At 41.0% G+C, this 22,003-nt stretch overlaps 1 protein-coding gene and 2 long non-coding RNA genes across 7 annotated transcripts in view; 1 reads left to right on the top strand and 2 right to left on the bottom strand.

The window, feature by feature from the left end:
• Nucleotides 1-15,055, bottom strand: part of LOC138840821 (uncharacterized) — a 29,947-nt gene extending 14,892 nt beyond the window's left edge. The window contains exon 1 of the long non-coding RNA XR_011376229.1: nt 14,963-15,055. This is a non-coding gene — a long non-coding RNA (uncharacterized lncRNA). The remainder of the gene's footprint in view (nt 1-14,962) is intronic.
• LOC138840820 (uncharacterized) lies at nt 1,432-17,445 on the top strand. Of its 4 annotated transcripts, none has more exons than XR_011376227.1 (6): nt 1,432-1,492; nt 4,343-4,605; nt 11,352-11,447; nt 12,573-12,711; nt 12,985-13,094; nt 14,947-15,275. It is a non-coding gene; the product is annotated as an uncharacterized lncRNA (long non-coding RNA). The 4 variants fall into 4 exon arrangements; XR_011376228.1 differs by lacking the exons at nt 1,432-1,492; nt 4,343-4,605 and adding exons at nt 9,825-9,971; nt 15,897-17,445 and having other exon boundaries at nt 14,947-15,038; XR_011376225.1 differs by lacking the exons at nt 1,432-1,492; nt 4,343-4,605 and adding an exon at nt 9,825-9,971.
• A 38-nt stretch (nt 17,446-17,483) lies between these two features.
• The window catches only part of Ipo11 (importin 11), a 131,216-nt gene continuing 126,696 nt past the window's right edge, over nt 17,484-22,003 (bottom strand). For both annotated transcript variants that reach the window (XM_070041251.1, XM_070041252.1), the window contains exon 30: nt 17,484-18,828. In XM_070041251.1, the coding sequence (XP_069897352.1) occupies nt 18,664-18,828 (165 nt within the window). In that variant the 3' untranslated portion in view covers nt 17,484-18,663. The remainder of the gene's footprint in view (nt 18,829-22,003) is intronic.

Here is a 22,003-nt window from a genome sequence, read left to right as displayed (position 1 = left end):
GCCATAAATTCAGATACAGAAGGTAAATAAAACACTGTACCAAAAGGAAAGTCATTAGCATATGACAAAATTAGCCAAGAAAATACCTCACATTCTCAGACCTTCAATTTATGTTTGGCACTGAAGTATTTTCAATACAGTTAAGGATTAGATCATTCATAAGGTGAAAGCACACTAATGCTTATAATCAATTTGTTGAGAAAGAAGCTTAATCACGAATTCTTGCCTCTTACCAAATGATATGCATGCTTAACTATATCACATATCTATGGAGAAGAAAAAGTAATTTTTATTTAAAAATGTATTTGGAGGGGCTGGGAAGGTAGCTCAGTGGTAGAGTGCTTGCCTTGCATGCATGAGGCCCTGGGTTTGATTCCTCAGCACCACATAAGCAAAAAGAAAAAAGCCGGAAGTGGCGCTGTGGCTCAAGTGGTAGAGTGCTAGCCTTGAGCTGAAGAGCTGAGGGACAGCGCCAAGGCCCAGAGTTCAGGCCCCACGACCGGACCCCCCCCCCAAAAAAAATGTATTTGGAGTCACTATTCTAGTTGGTTTTCTGCCACTACTCCAGCTCTGAGGGAGGGCCCCTCAGCTAGTAGATTTCAGGTAACTGGTAAATTTCATCCTATCTCTAGGGCTTTGATGTATAGCCTGGGTCTCTGACCCCAGGAACTTGATGAACATAGCTCTCTGTCGCAGGGACCTTGAGGGAGAGCATGGGTCTCTGTCATTTTTCCCCTCCAGATTCCAGGCCAACATTAGCCTTCTAGACCTTTGTGATCCAGCAGAATTAGAATGTAAGCTCAAAATGAGAGCCATGTAATTTAAAATTTTTCTAATAAATTGGTCAAGTTAATTTTAACAGTACATTTTGTTATGTCAAAATTATTATTGTTATATAACTATAAAACATATTAATGACATTGTTTAATTTTGTATACTACGTTTTGAACATCTAGTGCTCTATCAACTTGGAACATGTCTATTTTTTTTTTTTTTTTGGTCAGTCATGGGGATTGAACTTGGGGCTTGGGTGCTATCCCTGAGCTATTTTTGCTCAAGGCCTAGTGCTCTACCACTTTGAGCCACAGCTCTACTTCTGGTTTTCTGGTGGTTAATTGATTCTTTTTCACTATTTATTGAATTTTGAGAAGTAGCCCAGGAAACACACACACACACACACACACACACACATTTTCAATACACCATATTGAATCTACACACAAGTCTATGTATTGACCTACTCTAAAGAAGCTATTAGACAGGAACACAAAGATATATATTAGAGATAGTTAATTTATTTTATAATATATAGCAGGGAAATAAAAATGGCCATAGTAGCTAACAATAAAGGATTATGTAAACTATTTGTGATGCATCTGTGATGGCCAGGTTGCTATGCCACAAGATTTCCTTCCTCAGAACTTGCTGTGGGGAGACATAGTCAACTGGAAGGATCCGGTGGCTTCTCTCTGGAACCACCATATTGTTCATGGTAAGGTTATGCTGCCATTGCTGCAGCCAGCCAACGATCCAGCAGGTAGGGCACTAGAGTCAGACCATTCTTGTCCAATACTAGAACTGTCCAATGGACCACTTTTGTCCCCCATCAGCCTGGGAAAGACCCTCGCAGCATCATTCCCCCTGTCTAGCCCTTCTTTCTCTCCATTCACAGCATCCTGAGAAAAGGACTCCTGCACTTCCTCAGCTATCCAGTTCTGCACTCTCTGTCTCTGTCTCTGTCTGTCTGTCTGTCTGTCTGTCTTTTTCTCTATCCTTCACAGGAATTTCCCTCAATGTCTCATATAAACTCAATCCTCTCTCAGTATCTGCTTCCTGGAGGAGCTGCAGTGACCGAAGACCCACACACCAAATATTAAAAGCTGTTTTCAAATATGATATTCATACAAATATTAAAGGATGGAAAGAAATGTTCAGGATATAATAGCATCAAAATCTACCAGTATTCTAAAGGTATATTCAAAATGGTGCTAACCTGATTTTTTAAAGGTAGTGAGTAATATGTGCATATTAGTAAGTTCATGCATGTGTGTGTGTGTGCACATGTATATAAGAGATTTTATCTTTCTCATTGTTCTTTTTAATGTACTTTGTGATTTTTTCTTTGTATGTTCTTCCCCCATGGTATAACCCCTGTAGTCACTGTATTTGATTCCAGTGTCCTGCATCTTGTAGATACATTTTTCTAATTTGAGGAGGGGAAGGGAAATAACAAAATGCTGAAATAAGGATAGAGAATGACCCATTGTAACAATGAGATGTAAAAGACACTATGTTGAAAACAAACTTTACAACTTTGCAGGGGGGGGGGAGGATTTGGGGAGGTGAGGAGGGAAGGGATGGTAGGGGAAAAACAAAGGAGGGGGTAACAATGATCAATAGGAAATGGACTCATTACCTTATTCATGTAACTGAAACCCCTCTGTACAGTATCTTTACAATGAAAACATTTTAAAAATAAATCATATAATATGTAATATAAATGTGTAAATATGTTTCACTTCTCACACATACATATTGCATATTAAGAGCTACTATTTCTGATGTTTACTCATCCTTTATTTTACAGCCTTTCAGTAATGAACATTATTACCATTATAATCAGAAAAAAAAAGATAAGGTGCACATACACAATGTACTCACAGTATGCTCAACACACTCTGAGGTATGACCCTGTCTGAATGGAACTTGGTGGCTGGCCTCATGTTTGAGGGTTGATGAACAGCTGACAGGCATTACTAAGCAGCAAAAAATACAGATGATAATGTCAATGCCTAAAATATGTGCTTGACTGATTCCAGATGTTCTCAAAAGCCAAACTGCATTTAGGATTCTTGATGGAGCATCAGAAGGGAACAAAACAGATGGAGTGCCAATCCTACTGAGCATTACTTGTTTTTGTTTCATTGTGTTTTAAAAGAAATTTCTATCAAGTCTATGTTTACCCAAATGACTTTATTCATCATTTAATCACTTATCCACTAAGCAAAAATACTGTCTGCTCCTTGCCGTGAAGAACAGGCAGCTTTCCTCCCAAATCCATGGAAGGGGTCAGTGTGGGAAACCTAAACTGACATGGGCATTTGCTCTCCCTCCCACCCAGCCACCTGAACCTTTGTCCATTCACCTTACCTGCCTCTGCATCTGCTGTTTTGGAGGAACTCCTATAAGTAGAAGTGTCAGAACAATAAAATACCACAATCAACACCATAGCAAGAGCTACATACATGTCAGGCAGTGTCCCAAACCTGTTCTAGATATTAAATGACTCATTAAATCTTCCTAAGAATCCTATAGGAGAAGTAGCCACAACATCACAGGTTACAGAGAGGGACACAGAAATAAAGGGAGGTAAAGGAAGTTTGCAGACCCACATAGCTAGGGGATGGAAGAGCTGAATTACAAACACAGAAAGGCACAGAGGAGAAATCAGAGAACAAAAAGCAAGCATGTCTCTCTAGTCCACAGCCTGCTGCCCTTGACGGAAATGAAAGCTGGACAAGGCTAGATAAGCAGAAGGGAAGTGAGATTCCACTAGAAAGCTAATCATTCAAAACAGACAAGAAGACAAGAACTTGAATAAACAAGGGCGACAGTAGGCAGAGGCCTCCAAGACTGAAGGGCAGATAGATAAAGTGATGCAAACAGATATGAAATAGGAGGGCAGGGGGCTTCCCTCCAAGTCTAAGGAACCATTCTGTGGGGGAAAGGCCAGGAAAGGAAGGGAGGCCAACTTGAGAAGAGCGGATATGAAGGACATGAGGCAAACAAACAATCAATGACAGCGTGGCATGACTGCCAGCCAAGAGGAAGGAAGGAAATGCAGAGGTGGAGAGCTGAACACTCTGGGAAAGCAAGAGGCACAGAGAGGAAATGACTGACTGGAGAGGGAACTGCATCATTTCCTTTTCACTGTTATTCCAACTTCCTGTCTTCCTTAACCACTCTGCCAATGAGTGGAAAGATGAATACTCCCTCAGGGCTTCACTCCCTAAAACAAAATGCCAACATACCAGTTGCCAAGTGTATTGAGTTAGTGTGGTGGCACGTCAGTTTTCTGTACATCCTTGGTATTTTAGGGGATTCCTGCCAAGAATGACATACGAGTTCAGATGAGTAATTGCCACTTAAAGGGGGACTCTTATTCTCAGAATAAATGTGGCCATGAAATAAGATGGTTTATATAAGGACCTATAGATAGGACTTCATACTTAGTGTGTGTTCATGAATGGTGTTCTCCCTGTACTTAAACATATTCAATGCACACTGTCTAGCATGTGAAAAGATTTATGAATTAAAAGACAAATTCTCCTTCATCACCTAGCTTAGTCATGGATCAGAGAAGTTTATCTACCAACTAAGTCTCCAGGTCTAGACGGGAGAGGAGAGATGACATCCTGAATTGTCTGGATGGGACGGGTTCACTGGAGAGTATCTTTCTCATGAGATAATGGCAGAAGAGGAGGAGAGAGCCTAGCAAATTCCACAGCAAAGAAAGCAAGCTAGTGAAGCTGATGGCTTATCATTTCAAGTAAACAAAGTTGGAGTCTGGTGTTTTAAGGTAGACAGCAACAAATAGGCTTAAAAGTAAGCAAACTTATGGGCTGGGAATGTGGCTTAGTGGTAGAGTGATTGCCTAGCATTCACGAAGCCCTGGGTTTGATTCCTCAATACTACATAAACAGAAAAAGCTGGAAGTGGCACTGTGGCTCAAGTGGTGGGGTGCTAGTCTTGAGCAAAAGAACCTCAGGGACAGTGCCCAAGCCAAGTTCAAGCCCCAGGACTGACAAAAGAAGTGAGCAAACTTGGCAAACATTGATGGATCTGCTGAGAAGCTGTTGTACACATAATTTTCTGGTATCACTAATAAGCACTTGGGTCTACATTCTAGAGACCAAATCTCACTTTTTTCCCACCCACTCTATAGCTTCAGGCTAAAGAGTCTCTTTTACTTCATTTACTATTGTCCTCACTTCTCCTCTATCCTCAGAACACACTCTTAGGGATATATTGCCTGTTCCAAAGGTGGGCATGTGACTCAGACCTGCCTAGTCCATCTGAATACCAGTCTTCTGGCCACAGTGATTGGCTTAGAGTCTTGAGCCCAATAACAACCAAAGAAGCTAGATATAGGTGGCTCATCCTCCCTATTTGGGAGTCCAGGATTGGAAAGAACATAATTCCTAGTGGTAGTTTTCCTAGTAGAAAAGTCCGTAAGACTCCCATCTCAACAAAAGAAATTGGGTGTGGTGGCATACAACTGTTTTTATAGCTACAATGGGAAGCCTAAAAGAGGTAGATCATAGTCTGCATGGGTTCCCGGGACAGGAGGGGAGACTACCTCGAAAATTTCCTGTACAAAAAGTACTGGAGGTGTTCAAACCTCAGCTGGTTGGAGAAAGCAAGAGCTCACCTATATACGCAGCTGGTTCTATCTTGTCCTCATCTGGTTTCAGATGAGAGCAGTTAACCAGCCTTTCTTCCAGAGGCCACTTCACCCCTGACCTCAGGGAAGTGGCAAGAGATTGAGGGAGACAAGCTAAGTGCCCCTCTCCCAGGTACCTGAACTCTGCTTTCTCCAGAATTCCTTGGTTCCCTTTCCTGCCCATCACCAGCAGAAGCTGTAGTGTGGAGGTAGCTCAGTGTCCTGGGCGGGCCACCATGTAGGATGGCTTCTCTGGTCTGCCCCATGCTTTCATCCCCCCACTGGCTGGAGTATACATGCCTCACCTCATGACCAGCCATGTGAACAAGGTGGTCCTGAGAGGGTGAGAATGCTTCATACTGTTTCACATATTCACCAAGAAAAAGGCTTTCTGTGGCCTCTGTCACCCTATGTAAGTGCTCCAGAAAAGTGCCAAGCCCCACATTCCATGAGGCAGTGCTGGTGCCCAGTTCTGATCATTGCTGGGTTGCTCCTGTCTTACTTTGGTGACATTGTGGCCTGGGACATCTACTTTCTGCAAGAGAGCAAGGAGAGGATGCAATACGAGCACAGGAAGTTTGATTTCTCTCTCTTCAAAGGCAAGGAGCCTGGAGGCCACCAGGCCTGACTCAGAGTTTGGGTGGCTATTTATTCACTGAGTGAGCTCATATAAATCATTTAATCTCTTGTATTGCAAATTATTCTCTTTAGGGGGAGGGGTGATCTTGGGAAAAGTGAGCAAGGCCCTTAAGAGTAATTTCTGGCACCTTCTAAGCATCAACCTACATTGCTGGCTGAACAAGGCTCTTCTCTAGAGATTAGGTATTGCTGTCCACAGTAGGTTCAAGTGCTTTAGCTAATGCATCCGTCCCTTTCTACTGCATCCCTATGAGACTGTCCCTGAAAACCTAGGCGTGGTAACATCAGCAACCTTCTTAACAGGACAGAGGCCTGGACATCTCAGAGGAAACCATCTGTGATGACTAATTTTCACTGTCAACTTGAGTGGATTGAGAGATGCCTAAGGGATAATTAGAACCCATCTGTGGGTGTCTGATCATGAGCACTCTCACTTAATCAATGACTTCATCCATTGTTGGATTCATAATAGGATGGTATTCTTGGGAGTTGGTGAAAAATAGGAATAGGAGATTGGGCTGAGTTGGAGGAAGTAAGACACTACAGTTATCTTGTCTGTACTCTCTTCCTGTCTTACTGCTTCCTGTCTGCCATGAGGTAAAAACTTTCTCACAAACTCTTGCTGCCATGATTTTCTTCCTAAGCATGTAGGACCAAACACCATAGACTAGACCCTGTGAAACAGTGAGCCTTTCTTCCTTATGTCTCTCCTCCTTTAAGTTGTTCCTGTCAGATGTTTGGTCACAGAGGTAAGGAAAGTAACATCTGACTTGGGTCTGGAAATGCCATCCCAGTTGCTTTTCAGAAATTTTGCTTTGAAAGTTTGTTTTTTGAGTTCTGAATCCGCTGAGCAGAACCTGTGAGGCTCTATCTCTGTCAAGACACTGTCCTGGTGGATCCACAGGAAGCCATAGCTACCGAAAAAGAGCCTGGTTTACCAGAGCAAAGGCTTTCTGTACTCACATCAGTCTGGTGAGACAGGATGCTGCCACAGCAAGTCAGGCTAGGCAGACCAGGCATTCACAGATAGGCAGGAAGGGTAAAAAGAAGCCTTGGATGCATAGACAGCCATGCCCCATGCCTTAGGAAATTAAGTTGTCCAAGAAAAATGGAGTCTCACTAGTATGTGTTCACATCACATCACATCACATCACATCACAGCTCAGGAACCCTGAAAGCCATCTACCCTGGGTGTCACATAAAGTTTCTGGAAATAAGTATTATAGAACATCCAACCAGAAAGGCAAGAAGACATAGCCCAATTGTTAAGACACCATCTTAGTCTGAGAATTATGAGTGGGAAGCGCAAGAGTTGGGTGGACGTGGCCATCACGGGATCTTGGGATCCCTCTCTCTACATCAGGGCTTACAGTAAACATGCAGGCTTGCTGAGCCCTGGGTGGCAGCAATAGTATGTTTTCTCTAAGTCTCCTCATGGTTGGGCCTAACCCTCAGCCCACTTGCCTTTTCCTGGAAGAAGTCCTGAAGGTCCAGCACATAAGAGGAGGCCCAGTGCATTGGTGGTATATTCTTGATACCCAGTCTACAAAGAGCCACAAATGTCTCAAAGTTGCTTGAGGCAATTGTCCAAGAATTTCATCCCTGCCTCCCACTCCTACTCCTCACCCCATGGGCACCCACCTTCCCATTCTCAATGTAGAGACATCCAGAGCCTTCATTTGTTTGATTAGACTTGGGGCTCCTGAGGCTCCTGGGCTAGAGTGTGAATCTAGGCAGTCTATGGATTCTGCCTGGAGCCTGAACCTCTATGTCTCTTGTCCTGAGAGCTCTGGAGAGCAGAGCAGCTGCTCTAGTTTGGGTTCTTGAAGTACAACTCCAAGATCATGGCCACCTGCAGACATGGCTGGTCTGCCCTACTTAAAACTGCTGAGTTTTCTCATAATTGCACTCAACAGTGGGGGAAGATGCAGTACTCCTGGAACAGAGTGCTTTCCAGAATCTCTCATCTGTTATCTAATCATTGTAAGTTGTGATTGCAGTTGGATCTCTCTTCTGAAAGAGAAAACAGCCCAGATTTCAAGGCAACAGTCCACAGTTTGAGAGTTGTCTGAGGATTACTTCTAGGTGAAGCAGGGGGTGAGTCTTATGAATCAAGTGCCCAGGAGGAAGGTGAATGGGAATCTGACAGTTGAGCCATTGAGAATTTGTCTCTGCTTTTCTTTAATGTTATCTTAAATAATTTGTAAAAATATGACAATAAGTAAAACTTGCCGAAGCTTAGCTGTTTTCTTTAGAGGAAAAGGTATAGTAGAGTACTTCTCTAAGCATTTATTTCAGGGATTGTCAACCCTCTGTGTACTGAAAATAACTGGAAAAAGAAAACAATTCAAATGTTGAAAGTTCATGCCCATAAATCCTGGGCCTAGCAATCTATTCTGTTAGACCTGTGGTGTTAGAGAATATCCAGTAGCTCTTAAATTTCAAAATGCATATCAATCACCTGGAGATCTTGTTAAACGTGGACTGAATCAGTTGGTGTGCAGCGAGACCTGAGATTCAGTAATTCTAATGAGTTTGGAGGCAAGCCTGATGCTGCTGGTACATGGAAGAGCAGAGCACAGAGCAAGCACACCATCAGACATTCACCTAATGTCATCTGGACATGCACTGCAGGCCAGGAACTAGGGCACAATAGCCAGAATCCTGAGAACTGGACTTCTAACAAGGGACTTAGCACACTTCATCCCAGTTGGTCCACACATATTCTACATTGCACAGATGAGGAAACAAGACTCAGAAAGCCATGCAGCAAGTAAGTGGGTGCCTTAGTTTCTTGTTGCTCCTTTATCTAATGGCAACAAACAATGACTTAAAACAAGAATGCACATCTATGGTTCTGCAGATGAGACATTCTAAAACCAAAGCACTGACAAGGCTACCTTCATGTGGGGCTCCTCTGCCTCTCCAGCTTGTGGGGACCACCTGCATTCCTTTCCCTTCATTATTTTTTCTCTCTACCACAGCTGAGGAGTGTCCTCTGCTTTTAAGGACCTGTGTAAATAGATGCCCCCCCCCAATATAATACTCTTTCCATCACAGACTCTGTAAATGAACAGACTTTTGCCATGCACATGAACAGACTTGGTTTCTTGAGAACAGGGCACAAGTTGGGGAGGAAGTATTATCCTGCATACCACATTGGAGAAATGAGGATTTGGTGCCTAGAATCAAGGTCAGGTATATCTGATTACAGAGTCAGAGGTCCTTTAAGCAGCTCCATTGAGTGTTGTTCTAGTGGCCAAATCATGAACTAAGCCAAGTATAATCTAGTGTACTTAACTCATTACAAATCATTTGGCATTATCTTCAGACTGCCAAATCCAGTTCTGTGACCTAATGCAATGGCTCATACATATCTTGGTGAGTACAAAGCCATAAAGGAACAGAGAAAGATTTATATTAAGTAAGGAGAAAGCATGAGAATTATATCCAAAGCAGTATCCTTCTCAAACAAAGTTAGTGTGTGGACTTTAGTTGGGAAGTTTATGCATACTACTAGGAAAGCACTTTAGGTGTCGATTCATTTCTAAGTAGCACATTGCTGAACATGCTCAGTTTAAGGTCATAGTTCAACAAGGAAAAACAGTGGGCACCTTTTGGAGCATGCTCAGATCCAAGTTAATGTGTTAGCTTAGGTTTGCTTGTTGCGTCACCTCTGGCTAAAATACCCGAGACACCAACTGAAAGGAGGAAAGATTTATTTAACTCTAGTGTTTCTGAACCTATGGTGAGGCAGAACACTACTGCAGTGGATGTGGGGAGATGGGGGTTGTCTGATCACCTTATGGAAGACAGGAAGCAGAAAGCAAGGAAGGACCAGGTGTAACCTTCAAAGTTATTCACCCAATGATGTGCTTCCTGCAACTCCGTAAGTTTCCAGAACTTTATAATATAGTGCCACCCTTTAAGGACCAAGCCTGGGGACTTGAGCCTGTGGGGAACCTTCTGTATTCAAACCATTACAGGTTGAATAGAGTATGTTTGAAGGCTTAAAATGGCAATGCTTTTGGTCATGCATCATAAAAACAGTGGTCAGGAATGTCTCTGGGTGTACTTGAGTTTTCCCAGAGTTTTAGTTCAAAGAAAAGGATATTTTAAAAGTACACTAATGTAGGAGTTTTCTCCCAAAGATACCTGTCATGCTTGGTGGAGAACCCTTCTGTACCACTGCACTGCTTCGTGATACCTGAAACTCAAATCCTGGTTCCTGGTCATTCTTTAATAGAACTTAAAAATAAGGTCTGGATTGTGGCTCAAGTGATAAAGTGCTTGCCTTAGAAACCTTAAGGCTCTGAGTTCAATCCCTAACACTGCCCCTGTCAACTCTCTACCAAAAAAAAAAAAAAGATGGACATTAGCGAACACCTTTAATCTGGAAATTAATTAGACTCTGGGGCAACTACATTCATAGATGGAACATTCACCTCCATTGCTGGAAGCCTGAGGATGCTGAGGTACATGTGCACCTGTCTGCTCCGATTCCAGCCCCTGGACAGCCAGGCTGAGTGCAGAGGTTTAGGCCAGAAACCAAGGCATAACTCATCCCATCCTAACTGAGTACATGCAGACCTAGATTATTTTTATGTATAATTTTATGGGTGATATTGGGCTTGAACTCAGAGCCTTGAGCTTGCTAGACAAACACTTCTACTTGAACCACACTCCAGCCCCTAGATTTTATTAGATTAGCGTTATTAATCTACAGTATTGGTGCTCCCAACTATCAGACATACTAACAGGAAAATGTGAATAGAGAATGTGAATGCTTAGTTGGCTTCTGTATGGGTTAAATTTGCTTTCTCTACCCCTCCCCCACACCACAAAAAAAAATGTTGAAGGCCTAGATCCAGCACTCTGGAATGTGATCTTATTCAGAAGTGGGACCCTTGCTGATGTAATCCCTTAAAATAAGGTCATAGTGGAGTAGGGCAGACCTGAATACAAGTTGGCAGTGTCCTTGTAAGGAGAGACACCAGAAAGTTGACCATGTGATAAGAAGCAGAGACAAGGCAAGGAACACAAAGGAATGCCAGCAAACACCAGAAGATCTAGAAGACACATGGAAGGCTGTCCCTACAGGTCACAGAAGGAAACAATCCTGCCAACACCTACCTAGTCACCAGAGCTGTAAGAATACACTATGCTTGTTGTAAGCCATCTGGTTGGTGGTGCTTTGTCAGGATAACCTAAGCAAATCTACAGAGTCCTTCAGGATGTTGCTGCAATTTTAATTTTTCTCATGTTATAGAATGAATGTTCTTCTGAAAAGGTGGAGAAATACAGATCAAGCAATGGTCAGAATGTGGCTTACATACTTGGACACAGCCTCACAGAAGGAATGGCTGTGAGTACAACGTTATTTAAAGTACTTCATATTTTGCCAAACGCTATCCATTATCAAGCAGAGTGCAGCCTGTGGGACATTTCCTAGTCCTTAAAGAAGTCTGCTCAAAAGCTTTCCTGGGGCACCTATGCTGGCAGAATCTGTGCTAGCATTTTACATACTGATTTGCACAGTATTTCTTTTTTAGTAAAGAAAGCACCACCACAAAATCCTTCTTCTTTTGGGGCAGTGGCTCTGCAGAGGGAGGAGAAAAGGATAAGTAACTGCACCAAGAAGTCTCTCACACAGTCACTCAAAAGCCCCTGTCTTCAGAGACCATTCCACCTTGGGAAACAGTGATGTCCACACCTCCAATCACACCTGTCAGTCCTTCCAAGCTGCGCATCAGCCACACCTGTTCCCTCTGTGATAACCCTGCAACGCCACCTTTTCTCATCTTTACTTTGCAGCCTAGTTTCCATTGTTTCTTATCTGTCCTATCCAAGCACACATTATGATGTGTCCTTGGCCTAATAGGAGCACCGTCTGCCCAAGCCTGACCTCTCTGCCCCCAGCTGAGTGACATGATGCTGCTGGGCAGTGTCACACACCAGAGGACAGGAGGAGGGATCGTCCTATTCTACATCATCACTTCCTGCTGCCAGTACCTCTTCAATTTCTCTAGCTACTCGTTTCTTCCATTTTCCCATTATTCCAGGGCATACAACAGTTCTAACATAGGCACCTCAGTCACGTCCCCATCTTGTCTCGCTCCACCATCCCTTGCACTCTCCCTCTACATCCTGTGGTGTAGGCTTCACCTGCCCTTCTAGACTCCAAGAGGGAGGTCTAGCACCATGTTTTTGTTCTTTCTGTTCTTTCTGCCCCCTACTGCTCCTCATCCACCTGCCCCTGAACCTTTGTGTGCTGTTTTCTCTAACAAGACGTTCTATGGCTCTCTGGTGTACCCTCATGTTATTGCCTCTTTAACCACTCCCCTCCACAGCACAGCTGCAGCTACCTCTGCCTGCCCACAGTCAGATCTGCAGCAGCCATGCTCAAAGCTCCAGGTCACTGGCCCAATTTACCTGTGCTTAAAGAAGATACAAACAAACCAGTGCTGTCTGCTCTTGTTTTTCATTGTAGCACTTCACACTGGCTGACTCTATCTAGGCATTCAATAATATGTGTCACGTGAAAGTGGAATGATTCCAACATCAAGGCATCACAGATTTTGTGGTATCTGGCAAAGACCCTTTTCCTCACCCCCCTCAGGCTAGAAAGGGTAAGTATGCCCTCTAAGGTTCTGTGTCCAAAAAAAAAAAAAACAACACATCAAACAAGGTGGGGCTCAGTGGCTGATGCTTGTAATCCTAGCTACTTAGGAGGTGGATTGGAAAAAAAGCAATTCAAAGCCAGCCCGGGGAAAAAGTTCATAAAAATCTCCATCTCAACAAACAAGCTAGGCATGATGGTATACATATCTCTAGTCCCAGCTACAACAGAATAACAGGTAGGAGGGTCATAATCACGTTTCCTTCTTTTTGCCTGACTACAGTGAGATCCTTTCTGAAAGATAACCAAAAGGAAAGTGAGCTAATGGTATGGAGCAGATGGTACAACACTAGCCTGAGTTCAAAAGAACAATAAGAAAAAGCCACTGACCATGTAAGAAGCTTAGTTCTTACTTATGTTTTTACACTGCTACTTCTAAATTATTTGAGAATTTTGAGCAATTTTACTTCCCTAATGACCACGTTGGATTATTTATGTAACAGAAGGACATATGGAGACTAGATTTCTTGTTTTAGCTAAAACACAAAGAACTTGGAGTCTTTTCACATTCTTACAAGAAAAACTGGACAGACTGAAAACTGATTTGCAAGGCAAATTGTCTCCCTGAAATGTGTCATGATGGGAAATCCAGTTATAGCTCAGATCTACTTAAAGGATGTGGGATAAGGGGAGCTCTGGCAAGCAACCAGGTAGGTTATGTGGAGGATCACAGTCTTGGTGTTAGGCAAACCCTTGCTTCTATGCAGTTTCTGCATCATGGGTTTCTCATGGCAAAGATCACAGGATTCCTGCAGGGTTCTGGCAGAAGGAGAAGAGTACCACCACTACCACTAAAATAAGCCCAGAGTTTGCTCCACAACCAAAGCCTGCTCCCAATGCACTGACTGGAGGGGCAAGGGCACTTCTCACATACCAGCTCCTTCTTCTCTTCCTGTTTTACCCAGAAGGACAGGCTAACATTTCCAAGAAGAGAAATGAAAGTCTCAGGCCCACAAAGACTACATGATACTTAGCCAGGCACTGGTAGCTCTCACTTGTAATCCTATCTATTTATAAGGCTGAGATCTGAGAATCGGGGTTCAAAGTCCGGGCAGGAAAGTCTGTGAGACTCATTTCAAATCAGCTACCAAAAAAAAAAAAAAAAGCCAAACATGGAGCTGTGGCTCAAGTGGTAGAGCTCTAGCCTTAAGCAAAATAGCTCAGGGATAGTGTCCAGGCTCTGAGTTCAAGCTTCAGGAACAGCACAAAACAAAAAAACAAAAAACAAAAACAAAACAAAAATACAGACATGAGAATCAGGCAGTAAGAATACTCTCTCTCCAGACCCAGACCCCTACCTCACTTATAGGGCCACAGAAAGGGCCACAAGACACTGGATCCCTCAGGGGGAGGCAGGTAAACCCAAGTCAAGGGGAAAAACAAATCAAGGGCTCTGGAGGAGACTGAAGCCACAACATTAGTGCATCAAAGAGCAGTACCTAGACTTTATCACTAACCCTGCCAACATACCACAGTTTCTATTATTACATGAACAGCCAGCCACAAGAACTACAAGGCATGCTACACCGCAAGCAAGTCAGAAAAACCTAGTGAGCTTCAGAACTGGACTAATACGACTTGTCAGAAGGGAGTTTGAAATAACTACATTACATACATAATGGTATAACTACATTTGATACACAATGGTATCAAATGGGAAAAGCAGACAACATGCAATAAACAGGCAATGTAAACTGACACAGAAAGTCTAGGAACTAATCCTAATGTAAATGCTACAAGTTCACAACACTATAACAGAAATAAACAGGATTGAGGGGAGAATATACCTAGTCTAATCATATTTAAACTGCAGAGAGCCAAAGATAGAAAAATGTCTTAAAGAATTAAGCTGGAGAGGGGATTTTTAATTTTAGAGGAATAAAGGTAAAAATTATATTAAGGTTTTCATCAGCAACTGCACATATAATTAAGGTTTTCATCAGCAACTGCACATATAGTTGAGTGTATACTGTGGACTCAGGAGACAAGAAAGTTAGAAGTTTCAAGCCATAAGGAAAGAAAGGAGGAAAGGAAGAAAGGTGGGAGGGGGATGGGGAGGAAAAAAAGGGAGTAATTGAGGGAAGAAGGGAAGGAAGGAAGGAAGGAAAGGATTTACCCATCTTGTAACTATGGGAAACTGCCCCTCAGATGGGCAATGTCTACAAAACAATATCTTGTTTTGTAGGAAAAGGAAAACTTACCCCAAGGAACGCAACAGTACCCCAAGGAAGAGAACAGTCAAAAGTTCTGGTCAGACTGCCAGGAGACAATGACCAGGTAATTGTGATCAACTTGTTCCCTGGAACTCCTCCAAAGAAAAGGCTGAGATCATGGTAAAATGGGTGACATCTGTTATGGGCTGTTCACTCATTATGCCTACCTCTCGTCCCCTGCCCCAGTTCCCTGTCATTTGAGTGTGGGGCTTGTGTCTGTACCCCAAAGGCAGTTAAAGATGTATTGAAGTGCTGTCTTCCTGTGGCTGCCATGTAATAAATCTCCTGTCTCTGTCCTTAACCATGTCTCTTTATTTGGTGTGTAGAGTTCAGTGCTTGCATCTGACATGTAAAAATCCAGGAGAAACTCCTGGAGTTAGAGCAACTCCAGTTTCAGGATGAACATCAGAAATTAATGAAGGTCAAATTATCTTTGGTTTTTCAAAATTCCTAATTGGTCTGAAAGATAATTGTTTAGAGTAATAATGTATTCATATGGCACAATGAAATAAATGACAGCATCTTCCTTAGAGAGGAATTGGGAATACCATATTGGAAGATACCTATAGAACACACAAAAAAAATGTTAATTGAAAGCAGAGTTATTTATTTTAGTTAAAATGTTACTGTAAATTTAGGCAATTAAAAAAAAGAAATATAATTGGGAATATGTTAAAATAAGTGCACAGGATGCAGGGCCACAGGCCTTACCTTTCTGGACCCAGGTTTCTTCATCTGTGAAATCATCCTGCTAGAATAAGTCATTTGTCTTTCCTGTTCTGCAATTTTATTAGTAGAAAATAAAGTCTACCTTCTTCCTTTTTAGCAATTATTTACAAGGAAGAGCCTTTTAAAACAATCCATTCTCTCATCTGTTACTTCACTGTCTGGGTTTTCATATATCCTGCTTGTGTACCTTTAGCAGCCTCCCCTGATACCTACAGCAAGACCCTGGATGTGCTTCACCTGGCTTAATACTGCAATGCGCTCGCTGTAAGTAGGGTGCACACAAGCTGAAAGGAAAAGGCCATTTCAAGGTATTGATTTCACTGCCAGAGCCAGCACAAGACATGTGCCTTTCAATCAAAAAAAGGAGAAAAAACTAAATGTAGCTGCTGTCCTTGACTAAATGGAGCTCATAATTAGTTCGTGATTACCTCCAAATATGTTACAGACATTCCTTCCCTGGCTGACTGTCAATATATTTCTGAACTCAGTGAACATTTTTATGAGCTACAACATCTCGGTCAATTAAAAAGTTTTACTCTTCCAGATTACTGCTTAAGTTGTAACATTCATTAAAAAAGAAACCAAACCACTCTGGGGCTAGCTGAGACAACTGTGGAAATGACCTGCCCTTTTAGAATGAGAGGCCAATATAGCTTCAGGTGAAAGCTATTAAGAAAAAGCAAGTGCTTGCTCACAGCTCTGCTCACAGCCTTCTCTCCAGCTTTTATTGCTGTAACCCTTTGCAAGAAAAATCCACTCTAGCCCAAAAGTCCAATTTTCTACTTTAAAACCTGCCTAGTGGCCAACAGATAGAAATGTATTAAGCCTCCCTATGCTCACAAATCTTCCAACAGTTCCTTGCATACTATTTTGCCCGACTGGAAAATTAAAGTGTCATAAAAGTCAATGTTTCACTTCGAAGGAAAAAAGGGCTAGATGACCAGACATCCACATTTCTTTCTGGATTAGACTGTTCATCAAAGCACAACTAAGTAAACCAATTCTGACAGATAGGCCCAGAAGGGATGGATGTAAGCATTAACTGGAGCAAAGAGCACAATCTTCCTGGTTGTTAAGGATCTTTGACTAATCAAGGACTCTCCATTTATGGTTAGAAGTCTGAAATAGGAAATACATTGAAAAAGAATATGTTTACAGAATAACCATCATTCCTCATGTCAGTAGTTAAACTGTTTGGCCAAAACTTAATATACTTGCTATAAAGTTGTGTTAATGAACAGAATTCTGTACATCTTTATGTCCAAACTGAGCACATAAACTCAATACACATCTATTCTTTTTCTGAGTTTTTAACAAAGCTTATTTTAATCTATACATTCTTTTAAATGAACCAAATTCTTCCCTTAAGACAAAGTTTTTACTTTTTTTCCCCTTTTCATCCAAGCGGCTGCTTTAGTAACATTTGCTATAGCACTATAATGAAATCTGTCAGGAATTGGAAAGGTGGTAATTTTACTAAAACTGAAGAACCAGAGCATGTCTGGGAGTCTCTGATTATGTTAATAGAGATAGATAATGCTTCAAATGAAAATAAGCCTCCTAGAAGATTCATTCTTAGATCAGTACTGAGGGCTGAATAATAGCAAAAACATATCACATTAAGAAGCATTCATCCTTTAAATGAAGAGAAATGAAGGGTAACTCAGATCTATTTCCTGCAGTACTACCCCTACTAGTATAGAGCAGGAGCAGAGCCTCCTTTTCTAATTCACTAGGCAGTTTTTATGCAAGAAAAATAATCAGACAGATCAGTCAAAGGTGAGGTATCTTTGGAAAATTTAATTGGGCCACATTTTCTTTCTCTTGCTGAAAACATCAAATATCCCCGGACATCTTGGGTTCCACAGCTTACAAAGGGGCAGTGGATTTCCCACACTTACATACTTTATCCAACTTTCTGTAGAAAGATAAGACATTTTCCAATCTTGCTTTTAAGTATTTCCTAAAAATACTTTAAAATACAACAAATGGCAAGTGAAACAAAGTAAGGCTCTATTTTTTCCTTTCCCCCTTACTAGGTACTGCATGATGGAGAAAGGAAGGAAGACTGGTGATATCAGTATTTGCCACCCCGAGGGTTGCTGCAGGATCCTCTGAGACCCATGTCAGTGAAGCTTGACAGCCCTGCAGATTGCCTGTCACAGGCTCATGGGAGACTGGGCGCTGTCCAGTAATTCTCAGCACCCACACAGGGCTGCTGGCCTTCAGGAGTAACAAAGGAATGAGGACCAAGACAAGACCGGAGGTCTCCCATCTGGTATTGCTGTACCACAGCTTCACTGCTGGGGGCCTTACAGTGTACATGCACATAACTAAATATAGTTAATGAAGATAAAATGAGAAAAAAAAGTGCCTTTACTAGTTCCTCTATCTAATTACTTGAAAGAAAATATAAGTATTTGTCTGAGAAAACATGTGTTCTATGTCAGAACTCCCTTGCAAGACATTTTAGAGATGCATTTGTCACTATATATGTATTTTTGCCTGGTGCACAGATTTCTTTAGCTGTACTTTTTAAACAGCTTTGCTATTTTTTCAAACTTGTTTCATTGACTTAGAAAAAGGACAAAGCAGCCAAATTTAACCAATTTGTTGCAGAAAACATCTCAGACATTAATCTTCACTTTCTTGTGTTAAAAGCACATGATTAAAAGGTAATCAAACAGTTTTCTTCTTACCAGGAAACTAAGCAGCTATTGTCATTAAATGTACCTCTAGTAAACATGGGGCCTTTTATAAATATAAAATTAAATTCTTTTAAGGAATAGGTTTGTGATTTTAGTTATGTGGGATTTACATTTATACTTTGTAGTTTAAAAATAATGTGTGGTCTTCCCTTCTTCACCTCCACAGCAACTTCACTTCAGCAGGCTCGCACGTACAGGTGGGGGGGCTAGGGTATTCATTCGGCTGTGGCAGCCGGCACAGGGCATGTGCTCTTAGAATCCTTGCAAAAACTCCTGAAGCTGGGTGACAATCTCTGTGTCCACCGTTTCCATGAGGGACTGGAAGCCTTGTTCTCCGAGCATCTCCTGTTGTGCCTTGAGCTTCTCATAGATGAACTGCTGCAGCGATACCGTGTGCACAGGATCCTTTAGGGCCAGCTGTGGATACAGAGGAAGTGCCAGACAATCAGACAAGCAAAACGAATTCCTCTATATGCAGCTTTGCAGTCTCTTTCCCAACTTTGCTTCTCCCTCTCTCCTTTGAAGGGATTCTAAAATAATCCCAGGGCAGAAGATCTCATTCAATTGACTAATTGATTAGCCTCAGTTTTCTATAGCCCTTTGAATACAAGGGCCTGATTAGGGTTCTGATTAGCCTAGTTTCTCGTGGGCCAAGAGCTTGTCCTACTTAAGGCAATAAAATCCTAAAAGGAACAAAACATGCTAAAGAGCATTTCAACACAACTGCCCAGGAATCTCCTTCGGCAGAATATAATGTATTATATAATATAGTATACAATTATATAACATACCATATTAGTAAAGGTTTTCTTGGGAAAAGGGTGCTTCATATAATCATTTGTTTGTGGTTTTAAAATTAGTAACAGGCTTACAATTTTTAAAATTTTCTTCAAAATGGTAACTTCCATATATAGTATAATTCTTTAAAAAAGGATATTTAATTTTGTCTACATTGAAATACAGATCCCTTATTTTAAAAAAACACACACAATTAGTATTATTGGTAGTTTACTGAGAAAAAAATCAGGCAGGGATGAAAATATGGAAAACTACCACAAATATAATTAAAAGTTCTTGTAAATTTCCCCAATCATCCAGATTCTTCCTCTATACACCTAATTTTTTTTTTTACATTCAGCAAATACTACATTGCCAAAGTTTCCAAGTGAAAAGCAGCAAAGTTACTAAACTCTGATTAAGGTTTTTTAAAAGCAACCACTCAAGTAAGAAAGGGTCAATACTCAATAAGGACACTGACCCCACCAGGCAATTAATTTGAATTCTCAAATAAAAAACAAAACAAAACAAAAACTCAGAGCCATCACTTTATTTAATTCCAAAGACTCTTGCAACAGAATTTTCTCTTCCAATGTCTTTTGATTACTATGAATTCACTTGATGTAACAAGTCTTAACCTCTGTGATTAATATTTTCACTCTATCACAGGAAGAACTGCTACCACAGGAGAATGTCTGGTTATCTATGGGTAACTTTACTGCATCTCAGTTGGATTATTTCATTATTTCCTATCTTCTTCTTTTTTTTTTGATTCGGTCGTAGGGCCTGAACTCTGGGCCTGGGCGCTGTCCCTCAGCTCTTCAGCTCAAGGCTAGCACTCTACCACTTGAGCCACAGCGCCACTTCGGCTTTTTTTTTTTTTTTCCTTTTTGCTTATGTGGTGCTGAAGAATGGAACCCAGGGCCTCATGCATGCAAGACAAGCGCTCTACCACTGAGCCACCTTCCCAGCCCATTTCCTATCTTCTTAAACTTTGTTAATGTCACTTGCAACACTGCAGTTTTTAATAGCAAATCACCTACTGCAACAGAATTTTTCTAAGATTTTTGGGATAAATCTGACGCTATTTTCTTCCCCTGTTTGTGATGCTGAACCTTGCACATGTCCACATGGTAAGCAAATGTTCTATTACTGAGCTATATCCACACACAGCCCTTGGTTTTTGTGAAGGGGAATTTACTATGTTACTCAGGTTGGCTTTAAACTTATTTATTTTGTGTAACCTTCTAACTAAACAGCACTAGATTTTTCTTCCTTAGGGAAGTCGTTTTTAAATATAAATGAAACCTTTGCTTCTACATTAAAAACCATAGGTCATAACCACCTATGAGCAATTGTTTCTCCTTTCCCTTCAAAATAACCAAAATAATTGCATAATTCTCTAAAAAGTCTAGTATTAAAGACATTTCAGCAAAAGAATGATATAATGTATGATTTATACTTGTAACCCTGAAGAGATGAGTAAAACTAGCATTTGTAAGTTATGATATTCATAATTAGACAGTTAATATTAAGCTATTTAACCCCCATCTCTCACAAACTAGGGTAGTACCTTTAACGTATCCAAAAGACTAAAGCACTGGGGATCTTAATAGAGATGACACCACAATCTAATTAACTTCACATGGTAATGGTTGTTCTAGAAATCAATAGTACATATAATCAGAACAACTTTAACAAGATAGTAATAAGTAAAAAAATAAAATTTAGTATCCCAAAACTGAATCAAGGAATTTTAAGTGTTATTAAAAATATAGTTTTACTCTAATCTTTAAGTCAATCATTCATTCACCTTAAAAGTATAATGCTAGAGTGAAAACCATATTACTATATGATGTTCTGACATTTGGATAGTTTAGTTTATAAAGGGCAGATCTACCACATTAACTAAATGTGTCTGCACAAAAGCTAGTTATTGAATACGTGTTATTCATTTACACGTTAAGAGTCTTGTTAAGAAAAATATTATCATAGGTTATTTAACACCAATGATAGATCCAATGATGGGTGGGAGTAGGAGTGGAGAAAAGCCAAACAAGGTTATATCAAGAGGCTATAAAAAAAGAAAACGTACATAAAGAAAATAAACTTGCCACAAGTTCAGGATACTATATTAACAAGTCTCATTCCAATGGAGAGAAACTTCTGGAAGTATACTATGAACATAATATGTTGGGAAATGATAAAAATGGTATTGAGAACTTTGAAAAAGATTTTTTAAAAATTCAGCTCATATGCCAAGGGAATTCACTAATCTAATTTTCTTGAACTTAGAAAGATCTAGAAAGACAATGTGGCTGGCTCAAGGTCACAGCTAACAGCACAAAAAGGAATAGAATTTTATCTTCAAATGCCCCTCACAAAGGTGCAATTTCTCTGAACATTTAAAATACAATTTATCAAAACGAATTCCAGGAAAGGGAAACATGAGGGTTTTTTGTTTTTATTGTTGGTTGGAATGGTGTTTGTTTTTGCTTTTTCTTTTTTCCATTTTAAGGGGAAAGGGAAGTAAAAAGGGAGAGAGGAGGCAGCTATAAAATGAAATAAACTAAACATACTTGACAAGATAACAGAGCCTGACATTGGTGGCTCATACCTGTAGTCCTAGATACTCAGGAGGCTGAAATCTAGAGGATCATGGTAAGAAATTAGCACAGCAGAAAAGTTTACCATACTTTATTTTCAACTACCCAGCAAAAAGTCAGGTCAGAAACATAGCTCAAGTGATAGAGTGCCAGCTAAGCAAACCTGAGGGCCTGAGTTCAAGCCCCATTAGCACCCCACTCCACCACCC

Source organism: Dipodomys merriami, unplaced genomic scaffold (assembly GCF_024711535.1).
Source record: "Dipodomys merriami isolate MVZ:Mamm:240054 unplaced genomic scaffold, mDipMer1.0.p SCAF_30, whole genome shotgun sequence".
Taxonomy (NCBI): Eukaryota; Metazoa; Chordata; class Mammalia; order Rodentia; family Heteromyidae; genus Dipodomys; species Dipodomys merriami.
The sequence above is the reverse complement of the archived record's forward strand: the minus strand, read 5'-3'. Positions and strand labels throughout refer to the sequence as shown.